At 34.6% G+C, this 25,716-nt stretch overlaps 1 protein-coding gene across 1 annotated transcript; it reads left to right on the forward strand.

Annotated features, from left to right (window-relative positions):
* Window positions 1-1,626: 1,626 nt before the first annotated feature.
* Window positions 1,627-25,278, forward strand: LOC110709330. The gene is made up of 9 exons (XM_021887540.1): window positions 1,627-2,686; window positions 4,379-4,508; window positions 5,248-5,765; window positions 6,407-6,487; window positions 6,634-6,732; window positions 8,765-8,878; window positions 8,961-9,044; window positions 21,619-21,690; window positions 24,541-25,278. Exons 1-9 carry the CDS (start codon window positions 2,366-2,368, stop codon window positions 24,811-24,813), a joined length of 1,692 nt encoding a protein of 563 aa, XP_021743232.1. The 5' UTR covers window positions 1,627-2,365; the 3' UTR covers window positions 24,814-25,278.
* The last annotated feature ends 438 nt before the right edge of the window (window positions 25,279-25,716 follow it).

Below are 25,716 nucleotides of genomic sequence, written 5' to 3' on the forward strand. Positions count from 1 at the left end.
GGGGAAGGGGGTTTGTAGAGAAGGATTAAGTGCAACCTATAATTGTCAAAGCCTTTTAGAGGATGAAATAAGGACAAGTCATCTGAATCGTAGCACATTTAACATAAAAGTTAAACATTATGGTAGAATTGTCTTAGATTCATGAGTAAGTGCTTTTTTATGTGTATACAACCACAATGAGAGAAGGAGAGAAAGATGAAGATCGAGGATGAGAGGAAGGGGAGAAGGAGAGAAAGGGAAATGGAGGTAGAGAAACAAGGGCCAAAATAGAGAGAATCATCGAGAAAGAGAAAGGGAACCAGGAAAGCGAAGGGTGTGAAGAGGGAGAAAAAGAGAGGCTAAGAGATATGGCAGGTTGAAAGATAGAGATACCAGTTTAAAAGAGATAAGGGGTAAGCTAGAAGAAAGGATAAAGGCCGGGAGAAAAGAAAGTTAGAAAAAATGGAAGAGATAGAAATAATATGGGTTATGAAGGAAAGAGGATGAGATAGAGAGAGGCTAAAAAAAATATAGGGACAAGAGAGATGCAAGGGGGTTGGAAGAGAAATAAAGAGAGTGATAAATAGGGAATAGGACTGAGAGAAAAGGACAGAGAAAGAGCATATGATATAATAATAAAGAACGAAGGAGAAGGCTCAAGGAAGAGAGAGAGGGAGTAAGTGCGACCTATAATTTTCGATTATTGTTTTTTCTTTTCTCACTTATTTGAACTCGATTTTGTCACAACATATATTATCAAACAACAAATTTTTGGTGTAGCAAGCCACACCGTGTGGCAGGGGTTACCCAAGTTATTTTGTTAGGGGTAATTTGAGTTATGCAGTAAGGGGTTACTCGAGTTACTCGATTAGGGGCTATTTGTGGGGTTCAGATAAGGGTTACTCGTGAGGTTCACTCGGTTAAGGGTTACTTGAGGGATTACTCGATCAAGGGTTACTCGAATTACTTGGTAAATGGTTACTTGAGGGATTACTCGAATTACTTGGTCAAGGATTACTCGAGGAGTTACTCGTTCATGGGTTACTCGATCAAGGATTACTCGAGTTAGAAAAGTCAAGAGAGATAGAAGGATCGGAAGGGGGGGGGGGAGAGGGAGTGGGGCCAGGGGAAAAAAGACCAAGTACAACCTATTATTTTCAAAGCTTTTAGAGGATGAAACTCGGACAAGAAAGAATAGGTCGGGAAAGAAAGGGAGAGAAAGAGTTTGGGCTAATATTAAGTAAGAGGGGAGAAAGTGTGACCAAGTTGTTGAAGAAGGAATCCCTGAAAATTATAAGCTTCCAATATATGATACTATTTCCAATATATAAAATTCTACAACAATAACCACAACTGAAATATACTTAAACTCGATTAAACTGCGGCTAAATCAATATACTATCGACATTCAAATTCATAATAACTATTTAAATTCGATTAACAAAGTTCTTAAATTCAAATTCCTAATAACCTATTTTTGCACAAAAACGTTTAACAACCCATTTTTTGGAATCAACAATTTAATAATGACTTCTACCGCTTTTGAAATCGTGAGTAATTTGCTGAAATTATTTTGCTAATTAACACACACGTATATTACATTAATACATTAGCAAAACAATCTAATTTACCTATAAAACATTTGAAATAGTCTACACATATAGCAACGACTAATTACACATTAATCATTGAGCATATATCACTAAATTAGGGGACTACACGCGCGGGCCAACAACTAGTATGTATATCAGAACAACTCTAACTTTTGGGACACAAACTAGATTACCGATAAAATAAAATAAAACACGATAAAATATAAATAAATTGAGTGGGACCAATGTCACATTGTCACACAATAGTACACTACTATAGTACTATCACATAAACACAAAAACATTACAACCCTAATCCACAAACTAATTATTGAAACTTACTCTCATCCGTAGAAGTCAGACATGTTTGCCATTCTTTTGATTCCTTCTCCTGTCATTTCTTCTTCCACTTGCACTTTTTAAAACTTTATTCAACCAGAACTCCTCTACCTTTATCACGAGCTCTTCCTGAACCAACAACAATGGCGGAAAAAAGGAAATCTCATAAATCATAAAGCTTCTAATTTTGTCTCAACTCTTCCTCTTTAAGAATCAATTAAAGCTATTTTCCCCACCATTATTCCCTTTCTCTCTCCTATTGTCGGTGATTGTTGAAACTTTCTGGATCTCTCACATTATGTGTATTTCTTTAATGGCGTCGAATTGTTGGGATTATCCTCCATTTGGGTTGTATTCGGTTTCGGTTTTCGAATTGAGTTCGATTTTCTCATGAACAATGTTTAGTTTAGCTGAATTTCTTATTTAGCCCAGAATTTTGATTTTAGGGTTAGAAAATGGAGGATATTGGGTTGGTTCAGCAAGGTTGGAGATGGGTGCAATCTCAAAAGTATGCATGTTCATTTGTTCGTACAACTGCTTGTTGTATCAGAGATAGGGTTTGGGTCGCCATTGATCGACATTGGCCAATGGTTTGTAATGGTTGCAAGAATTTCTGTAGGTTTGTGGTTTTAGTGTTGGTTTATTGGAAGGATAGCTTTTTAAGGGGTTTTCGATCGTTGATTGGGCTGCAATCCGTGGCATTGCTGGTCATTATGTGGAGTTGTTTTTTGAGCTTGACCTCCATATCTTGTTTGGTTTATGTCTTGATTAGTACGGTAAGTTGTGGATTTGATTTATTTTTCGCGGTTTTAAATTACTCCCCTTGACCCCGTATTTAGATAGATATGTTGATCTTATTAGATTCGTTATTAATTATGTGGTGTTTTGAATAGTCTTGATTATGTGATCGGGTTTCACGTTTGTCACTGTGTGTTAGGATATGGTGTAGTGTGTGTTCTGTGGATGTTATGTCTCGAATATTCTTAGTGATTATGTGACCTATCGCCTTCTAATAGGGTGGTTGATGATGAGAAATGTGAAGTATGAAGAGAATTGATTACTGGGTTGCAAACCTTGTGGCCAATAAATTGCTGATTCTGCCGATGGGCTTTTGGCATTGTTATACTTTATCATACATGCGGTTTCTTCACTTAGAGTGTTTGGTTATGCGAGTATATGACTGGGTTTTACAACAGTTGCTCTAAATTATGCTAGATTCTTGATGGAAAAATTGTGGTGTACAAGTGTACTGTTGTGTGGGTGTTTTGCTTCCTTGAATTGTTTAGTGACGGAGTTGATTTGAATTGTGGGTTTCTAGAAGGCTAGTTGTTAATGAGAAATGATAATTTTTTACTGAATAACACAGACTTGCTTAATCCTTCTTGGCAATGACATGTAAATTGTAAATAGTGCTTAGAGGCTGCTCACACACTCTCATACTTTATCTTATCTGAGGTGTCTACGTGTAGAGTGTGTTTGGTTTGGACTAAATTATCTTCCTCCATTCGGTTGTAGAGGGGTGGAAATTGTTTCTTGAGGATGGAACTACTTTTCCCAAGGAAAGTTTGTCCACATGTTCCTTTGTATTTGACTGTTTTTTATTGTTTTTGTTATCCTCTCCGTTCTTTTGTCAATCTTCCATTGGATAAAATGTGACATGAATGATGCATCATCTACACCACTTCATATAAAATAATTTCATGCCACTACATATATGTATAAAAAGATACATGAAATGCATAATACTTTGTGCTTCTTTAGAATCCTTGACGATTCCTCAGTAGAATCATATCACCGTGATAAAGGCACTCTCTCTTTATGCCTTGTACATCAATGCCTGAACAGCTTCCGCTATTAACTTTTTATGCTTAATTCATCATTATGGAACGAGTTGCCACTTTTCTCTGATTACGTAGTAAGAATGTGTAAGGTTTGATTAGTAAAAGATAATTTGAAAGAATGTGGGTAATTTGCTATTGCACCTGTTGTTCAATAGTTCAATTTTCCAAAGTGCAATATATTTATGAGCATCCAAGTTAAAGTTTGCTTCTAATTCCTGGCTTGTCTTAATGAATTTAGAGCTTGACTAAATTTGAGGATTTTTTTTGAGGACTTCCACAGATGACTAGATGTTGAGTTTCCTGTTCTTTGATCTACTTTGATGTACGTAGTGCAAGAATTTGCTGACTTAGGTTTTCGTAAACTACTGTTGCCATGCATATCTTCCTTGCAAAGTACTGAGTGATCACCACATAATTAACTCAGTGGTAATAATCATCATTTGCTCATAACTAAAGAGGATTTCAATGCTAATCAATTCATTTTAAAACACAGCAGGGCTGAAGTGTTACATCTATTTGATTCTTCCTTTTTTTACTTATCACCAACTAAACTTTATGTGTTGTTTAGGTTCCTAATTATGCTACCAAATAGCTTTGGACTTATGCACTTGAATTTGAAAATTTCAGGCAGCTGCTGGAGTCGCTGTTCAGTACTTGGGCTACACACCTGGTCTTTTTATTGTAGGGCTGTTTGCCATTTTAATTTTGTGGATGTATGCTAACTTCTGGATTACAGGAATATTGTTCGTGGTAGGAGGTAAAGTTTATTTTCTTACCTGCTAGGTCTTGCTGTCAAAAGAAATAGATAAATATATCTGACTTTAACGATTCATATGCTTGCTTATCTGCCTTATCGTTTTCAAATACTGCTTGTAGAAATTCAATAGCTTATTCAATGTGAATTTAATGAATTAAAAAAAAAAAAGATAGTGAGGTTTAGTTAGTTAATAATATAATATGAATAAAAAAGAAAATAATGGAGTTTTTTTTTTTTAATATATTTTTTTTTCAAACGGTGAATAAAAGTAAGTGGAGAAGTGTTATTTTTATTTAAGTACTAGATTTTTGGGTCAAATGGGACTTTTATTTGGGGAAGGATGACATTTGTTTCCTTCTGCTGAAACTTACAGTACCTTTGTTTGTTTTTTTAAAGAATAGGCAATTGTAAAAAGTTAGAAAGACGATAAAATAGATAGAGACAGTGATTTTGGATTGGCAGCCCTTGCATAAAATGTTTTTGTTAGAATAATATTTTGTATATTATCAGCTCATTGAACATCTAGTACTTCAAAATTTGAATGGTCATGAGATCCTAGATTTTAAACATGATTACTGAAAATTAACATAATGGAAGGTAGGCAACATAGCTGCTGCATCTTTATTTTCTATTTGTAGAATATATAGGGAGGTAGATTCTAGTTCCCAATAGCCTCATTTGCTGTATATATTAATTTTGTGAGCAAACTATAACGCTTTGTAAGTCTTTTGTTATGCAGGTTACTTGTTTTCCCTAAATCATGCACGATTGGTGGTCTTGATGGCAATGCTTTATTCTGTTTACTGTGTGAAAGTACGAATAGGATTGGTTGGCTCTTTCCTTTCAGTTAACATTGCATTCCTATCAAATGATGCATTCAATTATTTGTTGCAATGGTGTGATACTCTGAACGAGAATACACGCTATGAGGAGCATAAAGCATCAGAAGAATTTACAGAGGATAATTTTTCTGGAGAATGTGAGTATTCTATTCCCTCTGATGAATCTGAAGAACAGCCCTCATCTACTTCAGCTGGCAAAGCATCCAGTAAAGCTGTAAATAGAACAACTTCTAGTACTGCAACTGTCTTGAAAAATCAGAAAGAAGCTTCTCCTAGTCATGTGATCAAAGAAGACAAATGTTCATTAACTGAAATGAGAAGAATTTTAAGCTGTAATGACCATTATGAAGCATTGGGATTTCCTCGCCACAAGAAAATTGATGCTACTGTACTAAAAAAGGAATATAGGAAAAAGGTACAAAGTAAATCTTAATTTCCTGTTCAGTTTTCAGCTTACCTTTTAATCTCTATGTAATTTTGATACTAGTGTCGTTAATTAGATAACAAAACCAATTGGCATTTGTCCGACTGCTATCTACTTTTATTCTTGCGTTGCTTTGATTCCCGAACTTCTACAATACATTCACTTTAGTGATTGTCCAGCCAGATCTGCTGCTGTATACATGTGGCTACCTTCCAGCTAAATGGATTTAATGCAATTAAATGCCAAAGTTGGTTGTCCTTATGCAGTAAGATCAGTAAACTTTTCATGTTGAAGTGCTGAGCAATGGGCTCTTATAAAGTGCCGAATATTTCATGTTATTGATGCATCTTTCTGTTGCAACAATATGCAGAATGGATGTACGTGCTTACAAAAGGATAAATTTGTTTGCACTTTTATCCTTTACATTCATTTTCTTTTGCTGAATCGTCTCTTTTAATCATTGCTTGGAAGTCAGAAACTTTCTAGAATTGGAATTTTTCTGTTGACATAGCGATGTGACGTGTTTGTTTGTTTACCTTATAATAAAGAGAATTATTCTTGCACTTTATCATCTTATCTGTTTCTTTTGATCTGTAATTTCCTTGCATCAATTCATTCTTTCCATTGTACAGGCCATGCTAGTGCATCCCGATAAAAATATGGGAAGTCCACAAGCAAGTGAGTCGTTTAAGAAGCTTCAGTGTGCTTATGAGGTAATGAATATGGTTCTAATGTTTAATTAAACCTATTATTTAATCCATTTGCTTTACTCTACCTGTATTATTATAAGTTGTTTTTGATTACCAGGAAGAATTGTTTGTTACTTTGTATCCACAACTTAGTTCATTACTGATTTCAGGTACTTTCGGATTCTACTAAGAGAAGAGATTATGATGAGCAATTGAGGAAGGAGGAATATAAAAATATTTCCCAAAAGTCTCCTAGCACCTCAAATCAGGTATCAATTGGGTTAGTCATTGAATTAAAATATTAATATAATCTCTGTAGGAGCATTTCATATGTTGGCAACTAGCTTCTTAGGTATTTTATCATGATCCATGCTAGTGTTTTGTAATCCACATCATACTAAGAATAGGTAAGAGTTTCCAAATATGACTATGCAACTATGCTAGCATCAAGCTTAGAAAGAAGTCAAGTATGCACTTGTGAATGACCTTTTTATTTGAACAATTTAAATATACATTTTTCCTATTACTACCTTTGTTAAAATGTATTTGCAACATGTACCATAAATGGAAACTACAATTTATTTGCAACAAATGGTTTCTTTTTTTACTTGTCATTTCTCTCTATCCCTCTCTCCTCATTTATTTCTCTCTCTCCATATACCACTCAAACAAATTTTACCTAGATATTGATGAAATGTCACATCACTACAAATAAATTGAAACAGAGTTTTTATTATTATTATTATTATTTTTTTTTTCAATTGGGGTAGGAGTGTTTGTTAACACAACTTTGGACAGTGATTGTGCTTTGGCTAACAGTATTTATGGCAATACAAGGGTCAAATACATTTGTGGACATTTCTTATCTGAGATTAGGTGAAAGGGAGGGGGAGGGGATTTCCCACATTGACATTGGAAAACTTTAAAAGTGAGGAAGGGGGTACAATAAGGATGCTCCCTGATCACTGAACATAATGAGCTATTATGCAATGTTTTTGCTTAGCGTATGGTAGGACATGTTTTCTTTTCAAAGCGTGGTCTAAGTTTGAGCAGTTTATAAAAGGCATGCCTTGGTGCAAGGTGGTGGCATGGACCCTGTGGTTATATTTTTTGGTCTAGGCACACCAAAAGGTGCACTGAGGCGCACAACTTGTTTTCCAGAACTTTTTTTTCCTCACATTTAGTAAGTGTGCTCAACTCAGTGAGGTTAGGCACGCCTAAGCTTTACAGAAATCCTTACCGCCGTGTTGCGCTTTGGAGCTTTTTCATACACTGAATTCCATGAGATAGAGCTAGCTGTGGTAGCTAAAGGTAGGATGTCATTGTGGCCAGCAGTACATGCTGCTTTCAGTTTTGCTAGACGAAAAATTCATACGTCAAAACAATTCCTCGTCTCTTGTTGAAGCTATCATAAATTGATTATTTTTTCCATTTTAGTTATGTGCTGGACACAGCAGCTTTTCATCCTCTTTTTAACACACTTACACTCAAGTTACTCTGCTGTTTTTTCCACTATCAATTTTGGACTAGTTTCTCTGACCTTTAATTTGTTGGCTACATACTACATGCACCAAGGTTATACAAGTGGCTAAGTTTAGTTCTTCGGGTTTTTCCTCTTCTTTTATTCGGGCTCTGTTTGCTTTGATGGAAACCTTTCCTAGGAAAATGATTTGGTTTGTTAAGAGGTGCAAGACAAATTTCCAAAAGGTGGAGGGTAGCTCTTCAGTGGTGCAAAACATTTACCTTTTGTAAGAAAGGGATGCCACATATTTTTCCCATAGCTAGAATCCCTACTCTTACATCTTCTCTTTCAATCTCTCCTCCCATTCACCATCTACTCTTTCTCTATATCTTTCCTTCTAAAGAACCTGACAATGGAAAATTATTTTATAATTGTGTTTACCCTTGAAAATTGTTTACTATGGGAATTATTTTATTTTTCATCAAACTAAATGGGGCTTGAATGACTGAATAGGGAACTCAATTATGGACACTTACATTGTGGATATCGCTCAACTATATCAGATGATTGAAAAGCATGTCTGCAAGACTTTGTAGTTGGAGTCTGATGCTTTCATCTTTTGGCTCTGTGAGCCTCTCCAAGTCTTTATAATAAGATTTTCCAGCATTATTATAGGTTATTTCTGGTACATGGCATGATGGCATCAATAATCACCATAAGGTGGTTTTAATTTATTATTTTTGGTGGGTGGTGTGCTCACCATTAAAATGAATGCATACTCATCTTTATGAAACAGTATGTGAATATCACATCTGATGATATTTTTGTGCCTTACACAGGAATCACGTGAGTTTTTCACTGAGGAGTCAAGACGGATACAATGCACAAAATGTGGCAATTCACACATATGGGTTTGTACTAATCGGTCTAAGGCCAAGGCACGATGGTGTCAGGTGCGTGTTTGAGGAATTTAGTCTTTATTGGATGCCTGTGTTGTTTCTCTCATCTTTATTTTGTTCATTATTTTCATCCCAGGACTGCGGTCAGTATCATCAAGCTAAGGATGGAGATGGTTGGGTTGAATACAAAGGATCACTTGTCTTCAATGTACCTCAAAAGGTATGTTTGAATTCAAATAACCATGGATAGATGTTCCAAATATCCTAATATGTTGTTTGCCAAGTTAGTTACTTGAAGAAGATTCCATGGTCCTTAATAATTTTTTGTATAACGTATCTTTCTTTTGTGTGATTTGCCTCTCATTTACAATGAACTTGAAGTTCCTATATCCACTAGGTGCCACACCTCACCCACATATAAAATTTAGTTTGGATGCTTGTTGATACTAGCCCAATGTGATTTTGTTCAGGTAATTAGTGTGTAATTAGTCGTAGTGTATTTATTAATGTAAGTTAATTTGCCTATTGATCAGTTTAGTTATAGTATATAATGAGTAGGTATAGAAGTTAGAGTGGGGATTATTAGAAGGCTTGCATAAGGCATATGCGCATGTTAGTAAGTTCATGTGTATTGGTTAATCATGGAGCATTGAGTTGGCTCCAAAAGCAAACTAAAAGAATAGATATTCGACTCCCAACAATAGGAAAATTAGGTGCAGCACAATCTCTAGTACAACTTTGTCTATTAGCTATTAATATATTTACAATGTTGTAATTGCTTTATAATTACTTAATTATTGATCTATGAGGATCAGATTGCATAATTACTACTAAATACTATAATCGGACTCTGGTTCCTCTATAATTTGAGTCTAATCTAAAGGGTGCAGCTATAACGACTCTTCATTGTTCATAGCTTATCTTCTTCTTATGCCCTACTCAGTAGTGCCTCCCGGTAAATTCTGCTCCTCATGATACTGCAACCACAAACAAATACAGCACGATGAATTGGTTGTCAAAGATCAATTTTTAATAGTTCTTGACAATGACCCATACCGAATTATTTGAACCAATCTCAAACAATATCCAAAATTACACGGCTCGAACAAAAATTGACCCAACCTGAGCTAAAAATTAGTAGGTATATCATTGATAACCAATCATAATAATCTACTTATGAAAAATGAATATGACCCGGGCCAAAATTAAACAAGGTGAGTAAATCACCAAAATTTGCCCCAAAACACAGTGCCTATGCTAAATAATCCCTTTTTGAGCATTCTAGTTCTAACAATCATAACTCATGACAATAATGAGGCCATAAAAAACTTTTCTTACAGGAAAAGCAAAGGGATTACCTGCTTTGCTTCCTTTCTTTCTCAATTTCATCCTGTTATAATAAGCAACAATTGTGAGACAAATTATAGGTGGGAACTTTGGTAGTAATAATACGCGCTTGAAGAGAAAAAAAAAAACGTTGAATTCAACAGGATACTCAAGTTATTAACAGGACCAATCATTCGGAACAAAACCACATTGTTTATAAATCGTGTCAATAGCAAGATTAAATACTTGCTAAAGCTAGGATTTGACAAAAAAAAAGTATAACTGGTATTGCCAAAAAAAAATTAGAATGAACATTATTCACAAAACAATTTGACTACATTAATTTTTTATTTATTTTTTTATAGAGCACATATTCACAACCAGAAGTATCTAAATTAAAATTGGGTCGCGCGAGGCATTATGTTTGATGACAAATTGGTAATTCACAGCAACTGCTTACATAAACATTATACTTAATGAGAGTTCTGTAGTCTGTACAGGGTTAGGCTCATCATTAGTGAACAACATAGCATCATGATCTTCCACTAAGATGAGAGCAAAGAATAAAATTGGGTCAAACTTGACACCTTTTCATTGATGTACAAGAATACTCAGAATAGAGAAGTAACGCATGTAAGGATGTTAATTTGAGCATGTAAGGCTTGGCCAATACTCAGCAACGCCTGGACACATAAATTATGGAAGAAATCAGACACAGAGAGATAACGAGCGCAGTGTTCTACGCAATAATATTCTACACTGAAGCTCCTTTAAGAAAACTTATATTTGTGGCCAACTTTCAAAACACAAGTATAAGCATGTACAAACAAGATTGAAGAGTACCTCTTCAGATCTTGACTGAGGCTGTGTTTGGTTGGGAGGAAAATCATTTTTCTGGGTTACCAGTGTTCTCATTTTCTATTTTGGTCAGTAATTGGTGAAAATACTTTTAATTTCCCTTTTGTATTGCCACATTTTCTACCCTTCACCTTACTTCTGTCATCCTTCCCTCTTCCTTTCCACTCTAACCTTTCTATCAAAGCGCCAAACAAAGGAACACGGAGTTATAAATTGGGGTTTTTCTTTCCATTGAAAATAAAATTTTGTTCAAAAAGCTTTCTTTTAAAACAAATATGGCTGTGAGCCTGTGAGTGCAAAACTAATAAAGATGAGTAACAAGAAACAGAATTAAGGTTGAGTACTCACGTCATCAAAACTGGCGTTCAAAAGGAAAAAAAGCTACCTTTGCTCTTCTGAAGGATTCATCAACCATAGGCAGAAGATATATGCTGCCGCAATAGCAGACAGGAGTGAAAGCATATCTAGAAATCCAAAATGAGAGATATCGTTTGCGATTATTGGCTATGCCTAACATCATAAACTCAGCCAAACTGGCACGGAGACCTCTGTCGTCCCAATAAGATTAGCTTTTGATGATGGGATTCCAGTTTGAAGAATCTGCTGGCCAATTACATCATATGACATGTGTCCTAGCCTTGATAAAACCTGCATATCAAAGCAGAATGGGAGATAGAGAGAGAAAACATGACAACTAATAACAGGTGTGTGTATCAAACAATCTGCAACAATAAATGAAACCCTTCATCATCACCATAAGAAACATCTTTAAAAAAAGGGACAATATATGTAGAAGACTACCACAATTTACTAACAATTGTGTCAAATTCATTGGTAAGACGAGCATTTCATCAATCAAACCAAGGTAGATTGAGTTGTAAGATATAATTATGATTAGGAACAAGAAGAATAAGATGGGTGTCTGCTGAGAAAGATTTCCACTCCAGTAAACTGCAACTGCTAGAGCAAGAAGTGATGCCTTGAAAATTAACCTAACAGCCCCAGCCTGCAACATTTTTTTTTTTTCTGAGAAAATATCTCAATATGATTTTAAATAAATGAGAGAAAATTTACAACAGCAGCAACCTTTAAGATACCAAGCTCTTCGATGAGTTTAGCAGATGCAAATGTTGCTGCAACACCCATTAAAGCACATAATCCACTAAAAGCACCAATTATGGAGGAGTTAAAACCTGTCAAATACTCCAAAGTTATACATTATACATATACTTTTAATATAAAGATATAAATACTTGTGCACGCATGGGCAATGATGCAATGGAAGCAGGTAATCACACATAAAACAGTTCTACCTCCAAAGACTAAATGCAAATGACCAGGTTGTCACTTTTTACAGCTATAGGCCTATAACTATAACAATTTTGATGATTGATATTGACAAAAACTAATAAATCTCATACTAATAGTAATAGAAACAATTTCATTAATATTCTGTGCATGTCTTTGTATCTTCTTACAAGTGGAAGATTATTTTTTTATCACAAGCACTGACCTTCATATATATTTGATGACGGGTAATTTTAAGACCTTTGCTACTTATCGTGTGAGTATGATTAGTGTCGAATCCATAAAACTGATTTTGAGAAAGTTATATGTTACTACCACTTTCACCTAACAAACAGAGAACACATATTCACTCCATATCACTTGCTCTCCCTACCAGCTTTACTTCTCTTTCCCCCTTACTCTTTCTATCACTCAAGTCTTTATGGTGTTGCAAATTTTAAGTCTTTAAATACTTTTGTTTATTGCTTCCTGGTTATACAATTGACCTCCTGAAGTGCTCCTTATCTCTTTGTCTTCTTTCTCTCACATTGTCACTGTCACATATTGGGCCCTATCTCCCTCTACTACTTTTGTTCCCTCATCATTAGCTCCTCCCTTACCTCCTCTTGCTTCCTATTCTTCTCTCTTTTTTCACTCTTCTATTGTGGTCTTGATAATTGAGTTCGTCCTAATTGCTCCCTCGCCCTTTCTCACACCTTTTTTTTCATCCCTCCTCTCATTTATCTTATATGTCGTGGTTATTAAAGTTCGTTCTAATTGCTCCCTCATCGCTCCTCTTCTTTATCTTATATTGTTATCACTTTTATAATTTATATTTTTGTCATGTCATTAAAAAGATATTATATTGTATAACAGTCTCCTAAAAAAGTTGTAATTGTCTCGACTTTTCTCTTCCTAGTATCCTTGACGACCTCGATCTTTCTTTAACATCTTATCCATCACATAGTCACCTTTTTTTTTGCTCTCTTCCTTATTCCTTTCTCATTCTCTCCCTAACCTGTTTCTCTTGATCCTTATTCTTCTCTCCCCCCCACCCTCTTGCCCGCTCTCTATCTCTGTCACACTCTTAAATGATTTTAACATTTTTTTTGTAATCATAGTCCTACGCCCATATCACTTGATTTTGAGAAAGTTATATGTTACTACCATTTTCATTTAACACACAGAGAACACATATACACTTCCTCTCCCTACCAGGTTTACTTCTCTTTCCCCCTACTCTTTCTATCACTCAAGTCTTTATGGTGTTGCAAATTTTAAGTTTTTTAATACTTTTATATATTGCTTCTTTGTTACATAATTGACCTCCTCAAGTGCTCCTTATCTCTTTGTCTTCTTTCTCTCACATTGTCACCGTCACATATTGAGACCTATTTCCCTCTACTCCTTTTGTTCCCTCATCATCAGCTCCTCCCTTACCTTCGCTTGCTTCCCTATTCTTCTCTCTTTTTTCACTCTTCTATTGTGGTCTTGATAATTCAGTTTGTCCTAATTGCTCCCTTACCTTTTCTCGCACCTTTTTTTTTTCATCCCTCCTCTCATTTATCTTATATGTCATGGTTATTAAAGTTCGTCCTAATTGCTCCCTCATCCTTCCTCATCGCTCTCCTTATTTATCTTATATGGTTATTAAGATATTCACTTTTATAATTTATATTTTTGTCATGTCATTAAAAAGATATTATATTGTATAACAGTCTCTTAAAAAGCTGTAATTGTCACGACTTTTCTCTGCCTAGTATCCTTGACGACCTCGATCTTTCTTTAACATCTTAGCCATCACAGTTACCTTTTTTTTTTTGCTCTCTTCCTTATTCCTTTCTCATTCTCTCCCTATCCCGTTTCTCTTGATTCTTCTCTCCTCCCCTCTCTCGCCCGCTCTCTATCTCTGTCACACTCTTAAATGGTTTTAACAATTTTTTTGTAATCATAGTCCTACGCCCCCCCCCTCCCAATGAAATGAAAACCCCTTGTATGGCATGGAAATTGAGCTAAATTTACTTTGAATACTAATTGCATCGGTTCATGGAGAAAATTTCAGTCTAAGTGCATAAATAAACAATACTCGTACTATTTAATAGTTTTAACATTTTTAGTAATCGTAGTCCATCGTCCCACACCCCTCTATGAAATGGAAACCCCTTGAATGGAAATTGAGCTGAATTCACATTGAATATTAAATGCATCGGTTCAGGGAAAAAATTTCAGTCTAAGTGCATGAATTAACAATACCCAAATCCCAAAATTCAAAGTCACCAAAATAAATACCAAAAAAAACATGAATAATGGACTAAACATAAATAAACAAAGTAAGATACCTCTCAAAGAATTCAAGGATACCGAAAACTGAAGGCCTGAAGAACAGGAAACTCGCCTAATGATGCTCTTTCTGTGGCTGTTAGCCTTTTCACTTCAGCTCCGAACCTTTTCACCTCAGTTTCCATTTACTTCCCTGGTTATTCTTTCACGAACAAAGCAAAAATCATCTGAAAAAACAATCATAATTGGATTTTTACATGAAAATAATTCCCGCTCAAAATAAGTGACCTTTGTATAATCAAATACTCCCTCCGTCCCCAAATGATAGTCCCTTATGGGAAAAAATCACGGGAATTAAGAAACTTAAATAAAAGTAGTAAAATTACATTGAAAAGATAAATTTACATTGAGTATGTAAAATAGAAGAGAAAGTAATAAAAGTATATTAAAAAACAAAATTTACATGGGAAAGTTAAATTTGCACAAATATTATTGTAATTGGAGGGAATTTTCATAAAAAATTGATATTAATGGTACTTGAAAAAAGCAAATGAGACTATCAATTTGGGACTAAAAATATGCCATAAGGGACTATCATTTGGGGACGGAGGCAGTACAATATTATAATCAATATAATAAAAAAAATTGAACTGATTAACCCAATATTATATGTTGCATGACCTTTGTTCATTTCAACCCTCTTTTCATCGCCCAAATATTATCAGCTCCTTGACATAACCCGATATGTACACTTTATAACACGTTTCTATTTTAAGTATAGTTTATTTTTCAAACCCATATTTTTATTGTTTCAAGAAACTCATAACACAATTATTTCAATATCAGGCTCCTAAAACCACAATAAATTCTTGTTGCTTAAAAATAGTAACATAAAAAAATCTTAACAAAAATCGTTCATTATAATTTTTCATAGCTTCAAGAATTAAAACCAATAATCTAAGCATATGCAAAGAAAAATGCCGAGTTCATGGTAATTTGATCAAACCTGACCAATATATGATGACAAATAGTGGATCTTCTCTTGGTCATATAATTTCAAAAGATCTTCCAGTTCCATATCAACAGTAATTTCAAGTTTTTCTTTTTCTTTATGACTGGCTTCTAGAACCAGTGAGGACTCAAGATAACTGCTCTTTTTAAAAACGTCATTATTTCCTATAATGCCTAAATGTTGCCTGTACTTGGATGGATCTAAACCATTTCTTCTCAACCATGACTCAAACGCTAAGAACTTCCACTTTGCTGCCAGGTTTCAGTATGGCAAAAATCCTATTAACGACCCATAGGATACCTGAAAGAGGAGCCAATACATGTAAGAAAAAAACAAATATAGAAAACAAGGAAGAACAAATTTGTAAGCTTCAGTCAAATCCGTACCACAAATCCTTTTATACTGCAATTAATTAATTCCACATCCAACTTATCTCAAAGATTAAAGTGATGCTCCAATTGTGTCCAAGCAGTCTCTTCAGTTGCCTACGAGAGCATAGAGGATCAGATCTACCCCCATTAATAGTGGTTAAAACCAGTGGAACATAAGAAATCTAACTTCAGAGGCTGTGGCTGAGAATTTTTCCTGGACACCTTTACGTTCGAACCTTTCGGGATATGCATGAACCGTACTCTCTTGAATTGGGTAGGATGATGTTTCTTTTACAGATGGGTCTAATCTATTATTTAAAACCCTATTAGCATACTAAACTTGTTAAGGTTAAGAAACATGTGGAAAGAAACCAAAATTTTATACCTTTTTGGTTTTCCCCGGAGAGCAGAATCAACAAAGAACTGAGAGGCAGTCTCTGTTACACCTGAGGAAATACACACCCCGTCTCCATTCCCTGAATTCCCAGCATCAGTGTGCTCAAGCTTCTGAATTCCTTGGAAATAAATACTTACAAGCATTAATAGCTAGTCTTCTGCAAATACCTTCAGCCTAGAATAGAATGCAAAATCAAAGGAAATGCATTATGTACCTGTCGGGGAGATCTCTCCTGGTCCATCTTGCTTTGAAATCAATTTGCCTCCAAATTCTAGAAACATCTCAGTATAATCCTCTAGCATATCATCCATTCCATTAGGCATAGAATTGCTTCCAATCCCTTCAGTACCCGGGCACCATGGCTTGGGGTTTCTCCAACAGCATTTCTTCACCAAACCCAGTCAAGCTTTGACCTTCACGATCCATATTAGACTCAAATTTGTTTGCTGGTTTGTTCAGTAGTCAACCGTACACTGATCCATCTCTTGAACCATTTTCATTTGTACCGCCGTCCTCATTCACTTCACTCATGTTAGGCTTCTTTAACAATGTCATCCCACTTAAACTCTCCCTCACTGGTTCTGTCCTCATCGACAATGTCAAATTCGGCTTAATCTTCAACCTCGATGAATTATACAGAACCCTAAATATACTAAACTGACAATATAAATTGTTGGTCGAATCTCCAAAACCAACATAATTTAGTCTAATTCAATGTAATTCTTCCCCAAACTAACAAAAAATGTAAAAAATTTCACATTGAGCTATAATCCAACAAAATCTAGATTCAATGTAGCTATAAACAATCCATGTAAAGAGATGATCAAGAATTTAGCTGCTATCTTCCCAAAAATTTAAGAAATCAATGACAATATAACAACAATAATCATGAAATCAAATTATACCATATTCCAATTAATCAAACTAAAATAAAACTAAACAATCAATTTAATTACAAAAAATATAGAAAATCTCACCCATAATAATAAGGTAAATTAAAGAGAAGGGTTTCAACAACATAAAAAACCCAAGCATCCTTTTAATTGCCGAAAACATTAGCGGACCTCGCTGATTCCAACTCATCTACGGCGACAACTTCCGAGTTCGACATGTAATGGTCACTGGTTAATCAAAGCATCGGGTTGGAATGGTGTCCCAAATTCCGGCATCGTCTGTTGTAACGGAAAACCGACATCTTTCGCAGAATAGTTGGTCACATACAAATTTTGAGTTTCGAAGCTGCAACATAATTCAATTAATTTGATATTTTAGATTGATAATGGAAAAGAGATTCGGATGAACAAATGAAAATCCAACAATTCAATTAATTGGATATTTTAGATTGAGGAAAAACTTACAAAAGAATTGAAGCCATACAAATTGGTATTTTGAGGAGTAAATTAGTGGAAGGCATGATTGATTGATGCTTGCTTTGCTTTGATTCGATTAAAGAAGGTCTAGAGCGGTTGAAGAAGAACTCATCAATTGAGGAAAGAGAAAGTGAATGAAGAGAGCAAACACATAGACACCATTACATGGACACAAGTATGATATCTATATCTATCTATACTCTATACTTAGTATTTAAAAACTATAACCAAGGAAAACACATGTCTCCATCCTATAACACTTCAATATATTTTTCTCTAATCCAAATGCCACATGTCTTCTTACATTATTAATTAATTTTTTATTACACTATATTTCTTTAATTCTTTCATTAAACTTATATGCTTCATCTTCCATGTACATTTCATCTTCATCTCCCCTCTTCAATTCAACCTTTTGCTTTTCTCTCTTTAATTTAAATCCCTCCACCCTTTTCTCTCTTTAATTTTAACCCCTCCCTTATTTAATCCCCATTTCAATTACAGTTCCAAAAATTAAATTTCTTTAATCATATTTTTGAACACACATATAACCATAGTGGCTTATTGATATTTCCTAATTCATCTTTCAATGTAATTTTTTATGAATAATCCGTGCATTGTACGGGTCAGAAGACATGTTTTTCAATTCGAACACGTCCCTATATATTTCTAACTGAAACCTGACCTTCGCCAGTCAATCTCCTTGATAAGCGAAATAAAAACAATCAAGATTTGCGACTGTATATATACTTGTAATGTTCAATTAAATCTGTGATTGTTATTGTTAATTTGTTATAGTAAATTTTTATACTTAATTAACAAATTTTTCATTTTCTTCCTTTGAACGTGATCAAATAGCCAATGATCACTATATTTAATCATTGAAAATTTGCAAAAGAATGATTAAAACAAATACCTATTGGATCACTTTAACCAAATTTAAAGTTGCACTTAGAAAAAGATAAATAGAATAATTATAAATAAACAAATATGCATCTAAACTCGATTTCCTTTATATATCTGGTTAATCTTATGAAGCAAAGAATATATTCGAAAAATAACCCTAGAAATCAAAATTGTAGAAAATAAACCAAATACAAAGAATTTCATGGATTTGATCACTCAGTCATATATTAATTGATTAAATAAACCTAATATGGACGAAATGAAATCAAATTCAAGCCACATTTCATCAATTTAATAGATTGAAATCGAAGAAGTAACAGTGGAAATTCAATCACCCATATCACAAAAAAGATTCAAACAAACCAAATTCAATAATTTCACAATCAAATTAATATGAAAAACAAAGATGAAAAGAGAAACCTCCAGAATTCTTCAACAGTAGAGAAAGTGTAAATGGGTCGAATAGAGCTACACCCAAGCAGCTTGTTTCGAGTTAGCAGTAACCAAAAACTCATTTTAATTAACTGTAAAGGAAAAGACGTAGCTAAGAAAGAGCTCCATTGGAGGATTCACAATGTGCATTTCAATCGAGGGGAGAGCTATAAAAAATGTGAGGATAGGAGCAAAAGCAGGAAGGAGTGAAATGGGGAACTGGACAGCAGAGCAAGAGTGAAAACTAAAAAGACAAATATACCCTGGAAAATCGGATATCTGTTCAAGGAGAAGAGGGCAAATAGGGAAATCCACTATTGGTAATGAACAGTAAAATGTGATACAGTAAGGGTGCTTGGGGCTTTTATTAAGGTTAAAGATTTGGCTTTATTGATATTTGGCTTACTTTTCCGGTCATTGCATTGACCTTCAAATCCAACAGAAATAATTCCAGGGGACAAAGTCATTGGCTAACATTTGTTTTCTCTTTTAATTACCAAAATACAGTGAAGAAGCTGCTATACAGCTCACCTGACCATTTTTTTCCATTCATCCAAGGGTTTTACTTAGAATTCTGGCAGAGCTATTTGAATTGTAGTTACTCCTCTAGTCCAATGTTGCAAGAACAAAAACAAGCCCACAAAACTGTAACATTACCCAAAATGTGATTGGTAGATGTAAGATTTTCACCTGGTTTTACAGGAATCTCTTCACCTTTCCACCTCTGTTTATCCTCCAACAAGCTTCATTCACTTGTAAATTGTTATTGGAGTAGAATTAAAATGTTTCACTCACTAAAAGCATAGGAATGATGTTTATATTCACTCTCTAAATGAAAAGTGACAAAAGAATTGCAAAACTTTGTTGGGGAATTTTTCTTGTTATTTAAGTAAAAACCACCATTTTATCAAAAGCACAATTGCACAAAGCTATCATTTGAATAGCTGAAACTTAAAAAGTGTAAGACTTTACATTGTCCCGCTGATCTGTGGGCTTAGAAAGAGTAGGAGAACTAAATAAAGTCTTAAACCTTTAAGAATAAAACTGCAGAGAATTTAAGTCCAAAGCAACCAAACTCAGTAATAGTGTACCATCAATCAACATTATCCAAGAAGGATAAAAAGAAGCCTGGAAATGCACAATACTCTTATTAGTGTAATCGCATCATATCTTGTTATGGCATTACTGATGTTATCTGGCTACCAACTCCAATATAGACGTACACAAAATTAAATGATTGATGATTAAAGGATATTTGAATTCATATCTCTAATCATGGGTGTATGCTGAACGTAATCGCCTAACAAGGAATGGGCAAATATGCATGGTGATAGAACCTAAGAAATATTGTATTTTAGGAATTAATTTAGTATAACAATATCAATTAGTGTCTGCTGTCTGGTGACTAAATCAGTTAAATGCAGCCATCATTGACCCAGAGGGATTACTTACTGGGTCTTGAGCTTATTACATTTTATAGTTGGCATTTTTTGACATTTTGTTTTATTTATTTATTTATTTTTTTTTCAAGAAATTGTTGCCCATTCTTAATTCATTGCTTTCCAGATAGATGTGGCGGAGCTTGAAATATAATAATTGTCTGTAATGGAAAGAAAGATAAGTTGGAAAAAACACTCTAAAGCTATTTTGGATTGTTCTCGGCAGTTTCAATTTTGTATCCAGCCACCCATAATCTATGAAGAGAAAGGATGTTAACGGGTATGATAAACAATCTATGCTTATGTATGAGAAAAGATGAATTATAATATTGAAAACCATAATATATAAAAATAAATTAAAAGCCATCAGTACTAAAGTGTTTTAAGTCCTGTAAGGGGTCTGAAAACCAAGCTTTTGAACAATGAACTTGTACTTCCTCGGATGAAAATAGTAAAGATATGATTATCTTTTTTTTTTCTTTATTATTATTATTATTATTATTGTTATTGTTATTATTGTTATTGTTATTATTGTTATTATTGTTATTATTATTGTTATTATTATTATTATTGTTATTATTTTTGGTGGTGGGATTTTCTAAGTAAGTGAGTAATAATATTATTTAGTGGGTGTAATGTTTTTATATCATATTCACTAAGTCAAGCGAAAAATGGGGAGTTTTTGTGGGACAAACAATAAGAGAGATGACTAGATGAGAAGTTTTTTGTGAGTCGGAGGAAGACCTTTTTACCTTAAGATTAGTCTTTGTTTTATCATCTTTCTGGTTATTAAATTGAGGGGATGTTGGTTAGATATATGAATAAACTCGGGGTGAGTAGGTAACTGATAACAATAAGGCTACTGTTGCATACATACATACTTTTTATGAATCTGGTGTCCTGTATTCTGCTCTGTAAATCACAAGCATTTCCTTAAAATGTTTTAACATTCATTATGACTAATCATGTAACTGGCCGTATATTTGTCTGGTCACATTGTATTTGTCTATTTATTTATTTATATTATTTGGTACATGTAAATTTGCAATTTTGTGAGTGTGTTTGATGTTTGTGTCGTTAATTGTATTTGCTGACAACTATTTTATCTGCTGACAGATGGAAATTCCTCGTGCCTTTGTTTGTGCTGAAAGTAAGATATTTGATGTTTCAGAATGGGCTATCTGTCAGGTATATTTACCCACTTTACATTTGTACCCTTTTTTATGCAGCTAGTTATGAAGTTTACATTACTAGGTTTTATTTTGGAGGCTGCTCTTACATCCAATTTATCTGCTGTTAAATCTTTCTCAAGGCTGCTTTATTGCACAACTTTTTTCTGCTTTTAGTTTGGAGGAAGCAGCATTTCAATATTTACTGTTAAAAAAGTATAACCCCTGTTCGCGGACCTAATAAATGAGCAGAATCATCATAGGACTCGGTTTGTATCTTCATCCATTACTATTAAGTATAAACCATATTAGGTAAGTAGTCTAAGCTATTGATTTTGCATCACTGATATAAGTTAAAGATACAATTATGGTTGTGTATTACAACCATATCAAATATCTGAGGGTTGTAGTATTCCATGATGATTTACTAATTTCCCTTATATCTGAAGATTAACTAATAATTAAGCTCTTGAGAAGCCTGCTATAGTTCATCTGGATGGCAGTTGCTTTGATTGTGCTACATTATTGAGGAGATGACATTTAGCAGACAGGCCTTCAGTTTATTTATTTATTATTTTTTCCCCCTTAATGAGTTGCTATATGCAGCATTATGGAGGGATTGGCCTTCATTGACACACAATCAGTTTTCCCCGCCCTTTCATGACAAATTTAGTATCTTCATTCAAGCAAAAGATTTACTTGAATTTGCTAGGTGACAAGTTAAATCCATCAATTGGTATTAATTGTAAATCAATGTCGATGATTCAGATTAAGGATTTAAGCTAGTTGGGCCATCCAGCCTATGTCTTTATGAAGTGATGCGGCTGTTGTCCTTGTGGATTTCCTTTCTCTTCACCGGTTCCATTTTGAGTTATCGAGATGACTAAGGGATATAAAGTCTAGTTTAAAACAGTGTCTTTCATGAATAAGGATGTAAATTAACGCTACTAGGCAGTGGTTTATTGCTACATATCTTTTTACTGACTAACTGAACATATTTCCCTTTTTTATTTTAAAATGGAAATAAATAATCCCACCTTTGCGTGGTCTGACAATAACAATCCCACCTTTTGATTATTACGAGGCAATCCCACCTTGGTATGTGATTTTCTTTTAATAGACCTTTTGACCTACAACCTGTTAAACAAGTTAATTTTTTTTTTTAGTTTTTTAAAGCCACGTGTCACTCAATAATTGGTCGAAATTAAAAAAAAAAAAAGTTAAAACAAAACAAAATAAGTAAAAAAAGAAAAAAAGTCATCAACCACCAGCCACCGCCCACCGTGAATTTCTAACACTTACCCTAGCCCCACCAAAAACCAGACGACCGCAACCCTAAACCCCAGAAAACTGCCGGCCGGAACCCTCAAATACCAAAATCATCTTTGCCGACCTAAAGCCACCCCCGAAACCACCCTGGGCCCAAATCCCACCCCCGGAATCACCTTAACCACAACAGCCACCACCCTAAAAACCCCACCTAGCCGCCGAAAAACCTCCGAAACCTACCTCTCAGCCCCGGAAAACCCCCGAAACCTACCTCTCAGCCCCGGAAAACCCCACCCAACCTCCCTAATCATCCCGAATGTCCCCATCTAAGCCCGAAAAAGCCGCTTAAAACACCCTAAAAACCCGACCCTACTGCGCAATTTCCACCGTTTACATGATGGGTAGGTGTCGACCGGCCGTTTCGGAGGTAAAGGAGGGCGGCCGGCCGGTGTTTGATGGTAGCTAGGGTAGGGGCTGGAGTTCACGGTGGCTAGGGTTTTTAGTTGGTGGCAGGGGTTTTTTTTCTTTTTTTTTTTTTTTAAATTTTGTTTTCTGTATTTTTGTTTTATTTATTGTTTTTTTTTTTCTTTTTTTATCATTCAAAAAATAAAATGAACCTATTAAAAATTGATAACCTACAAAAATAAGTCACCAAGAGGTTAAGGTCTATTAGAAGAAGATCACATACCAAGGTGGGATTGCCTCGTAATAATCAAAAGGTGGGATTGTTAATGTCAGACCACGCAAAGGTGGGATTATTTATTTCCATTTTCCCTTTATTTTATGTATAATTATTTGATTAGAATCATGATTTTATTCAACATGTTTTAGTTTTGATATTATAGCCTTTGACTTTCTGATTTCCTCCAAAATATTGCTTTTTTCTTTTATCAAATTTTGCATCATTGATGCCAGAGATAATATTTAACAGACAAATTGAAGGACTTTTGTCAAGTAAATAAATCCTTCAGTTTTTCAGAAAACAAGAGTAAAGATTACTCTGCAGTCTATCTGGTATCTATCAGTCTATCACATTTGGTATTTGCTTTTACTTTTGGTTTTGCTTAAACTTTACATAACTGCTATTGAAAATGAATCATAAATCAATTAATATCCAGTTTCTGAATATGTAAATTAGGTACTACCTTTGTTCACATTTTTTGCAACTTTGAAGGGTGCACGGGCTTCTTGGCAAAATTTGTTTGTGAGTGTAAGACAAAGAGAAAAATAGGAATGCATGTGACAAAAGGCAAAATTTGTTTGAGTGTAATATTTAACAGACGAATTGAAGGACTTTTGTCAAGTAAATAGATCCTTTGCACTTACCAAACTGTCGGGTTATATGGCTCTAGCAGAAGTTAGAAACTGTGAGTAAAAGCCATTGATATATGTGATCCGTCTCTCTGGTAGTGGTGCACCTGTCATTTGGATCTGGTACAGTGAAACAAATAGATGCTGCTAATTTGTCCTTGAATTGCTTGTCATCTGTTTAAATTCATGATAGGAGTATTGCTGATTGTAATTTCATAACCAAGTCCAATTAGATGTGGTAGTGAAGTCGATTAATGTGGTCATTCTCTAACCGATAGAAGTTTTTCAGGGAATGGCTTGTAGACCCAATACCCATCGACCGAGTTTCCATGTAAACATGGTTGGTTTGGAGAAGACAACTCGTTCAAACTCGAGTAGATTCCCATGGGGTTTGGATGCAGAAATGATGGATGAAGATGAAGAAGAGTTTGATCTGTGGCTTCAACAGGCTCTGGCATCTGGTCTTTTTTGTGAGACTTCAAAACGGCGAAAGACCTGGAGTCCATTCAAATTAAACCAAAAAAAGAAGCAATGGCGAAGATCATCTTCAGGATTGACTTGAAACGTGGAATCATAATTTGATTTCCGTTTAGATAATCCTGCTCGTTAATTAAAGAAATGATTGATTATCAAAATTGGGTAATTGTCACAAGATGGTGGCTGTTCCTTGACCTCTGCAACGTATGATTCGAAGAGGATGACTTCGATTGGGGGTAGCTGTACCGAGAAAGTGAAATATGAGTCCCAGTATCAGTTTGACGTTCCCAAATTGTAAATATGAATGTAAATGCAACTTTGTATTTCTTAGCAAATATCAATTTTGTTGCATTTCGGGACAGTCCATGATAAACCCCTTGAGAGCAGTATGTGGTACGCAAATGCTAGGATGTGCCCACTGTACATTATTAAAATTGTAAAAGATGATGTACTGTTTGGTTGTAATAAATAAAAAAAGGAAAAAGAAAAAAAAACATTTTTCAGCAAACAAGAGTAAAGATTACTCCGCAGTCTCTGCTAATTAATTTCCTATCTGGTATCTATTTGGTTTTTGCTTTTACTTTGGTTTTGCTTAAACTTTACGTAATTGCTATTGAAAATGAATCGTAAATTAATTTATATCCAGTTCCTGAATATGTAAATTAGGTATATGCTTCAGAAAGGATACACATGAGGAGGAAGTCTTGGACAAAATTGGAGAGGGTCTAATTGGACCAGCGCACTTATAAAATAATAATATCTCGAATTAAAAATAAAGGAAAAAAAAACAAATACTTCCGTTTGGTTGCAAAAACAGGAATGGGGTATGTGTTTGGCGGGAATTTTTTTGCCAAAATACTGCTGATTGCTGTTGAGGTCACCACTTTCCCAAAATTGATAGAAAAGGAAGAGAGAGAAAGCTAAAGCTTCCATCTTTCAACCAAAACTACAAGCAAAAAAAACAAAGAATGATGAAGAAATAACTCAA

The sequence above is a fragment of the Chenopodium quinoa genome, unplaced genomic scaffold (genome assembly GCF_001683475.1).
Source record: "Chenopodium quinoa cultivar QQ74 unplaced genomic scaffold, ASM168347v1, whole genome shotgun sequence".
Taxonomy (NCBI): domain Eukaryota; kingdom Viridiplantae; phylum Streptophyta; class Magnoliopsida; order Caryophyllales; family Amaranthaceae; genus Chenopodium; species Chenopodium quinoa.

What these genes read in the sequence shown, in the direction of transcription:
- LOC110709330 (XM_021887540.1), top strand. Translation starts at nt 2,366, where the DNA reads ATGGAGGATATTGGGTTGGTTCAGCAAGGTTGGAGATGGGTGCAATCT. An exon ending in TTTATGTCTTGATTAGTACG is followed by an intron (nt 2,687 to 4,378) that starts GTAAGTTGTGGA and finishes TGAAAATTTCAG; the next exon opens with GCAGCTGCTGGAGTCGCTGT. An exon ending in CTCCTAGCACCTCAAATCAG is followed by an intron (nt 6,733 to 8,764) that starts GTATCAATTGGG and finishes TGCCTTACACAG; the next exon opens with GAATCACGTGAGTTTTTCAC.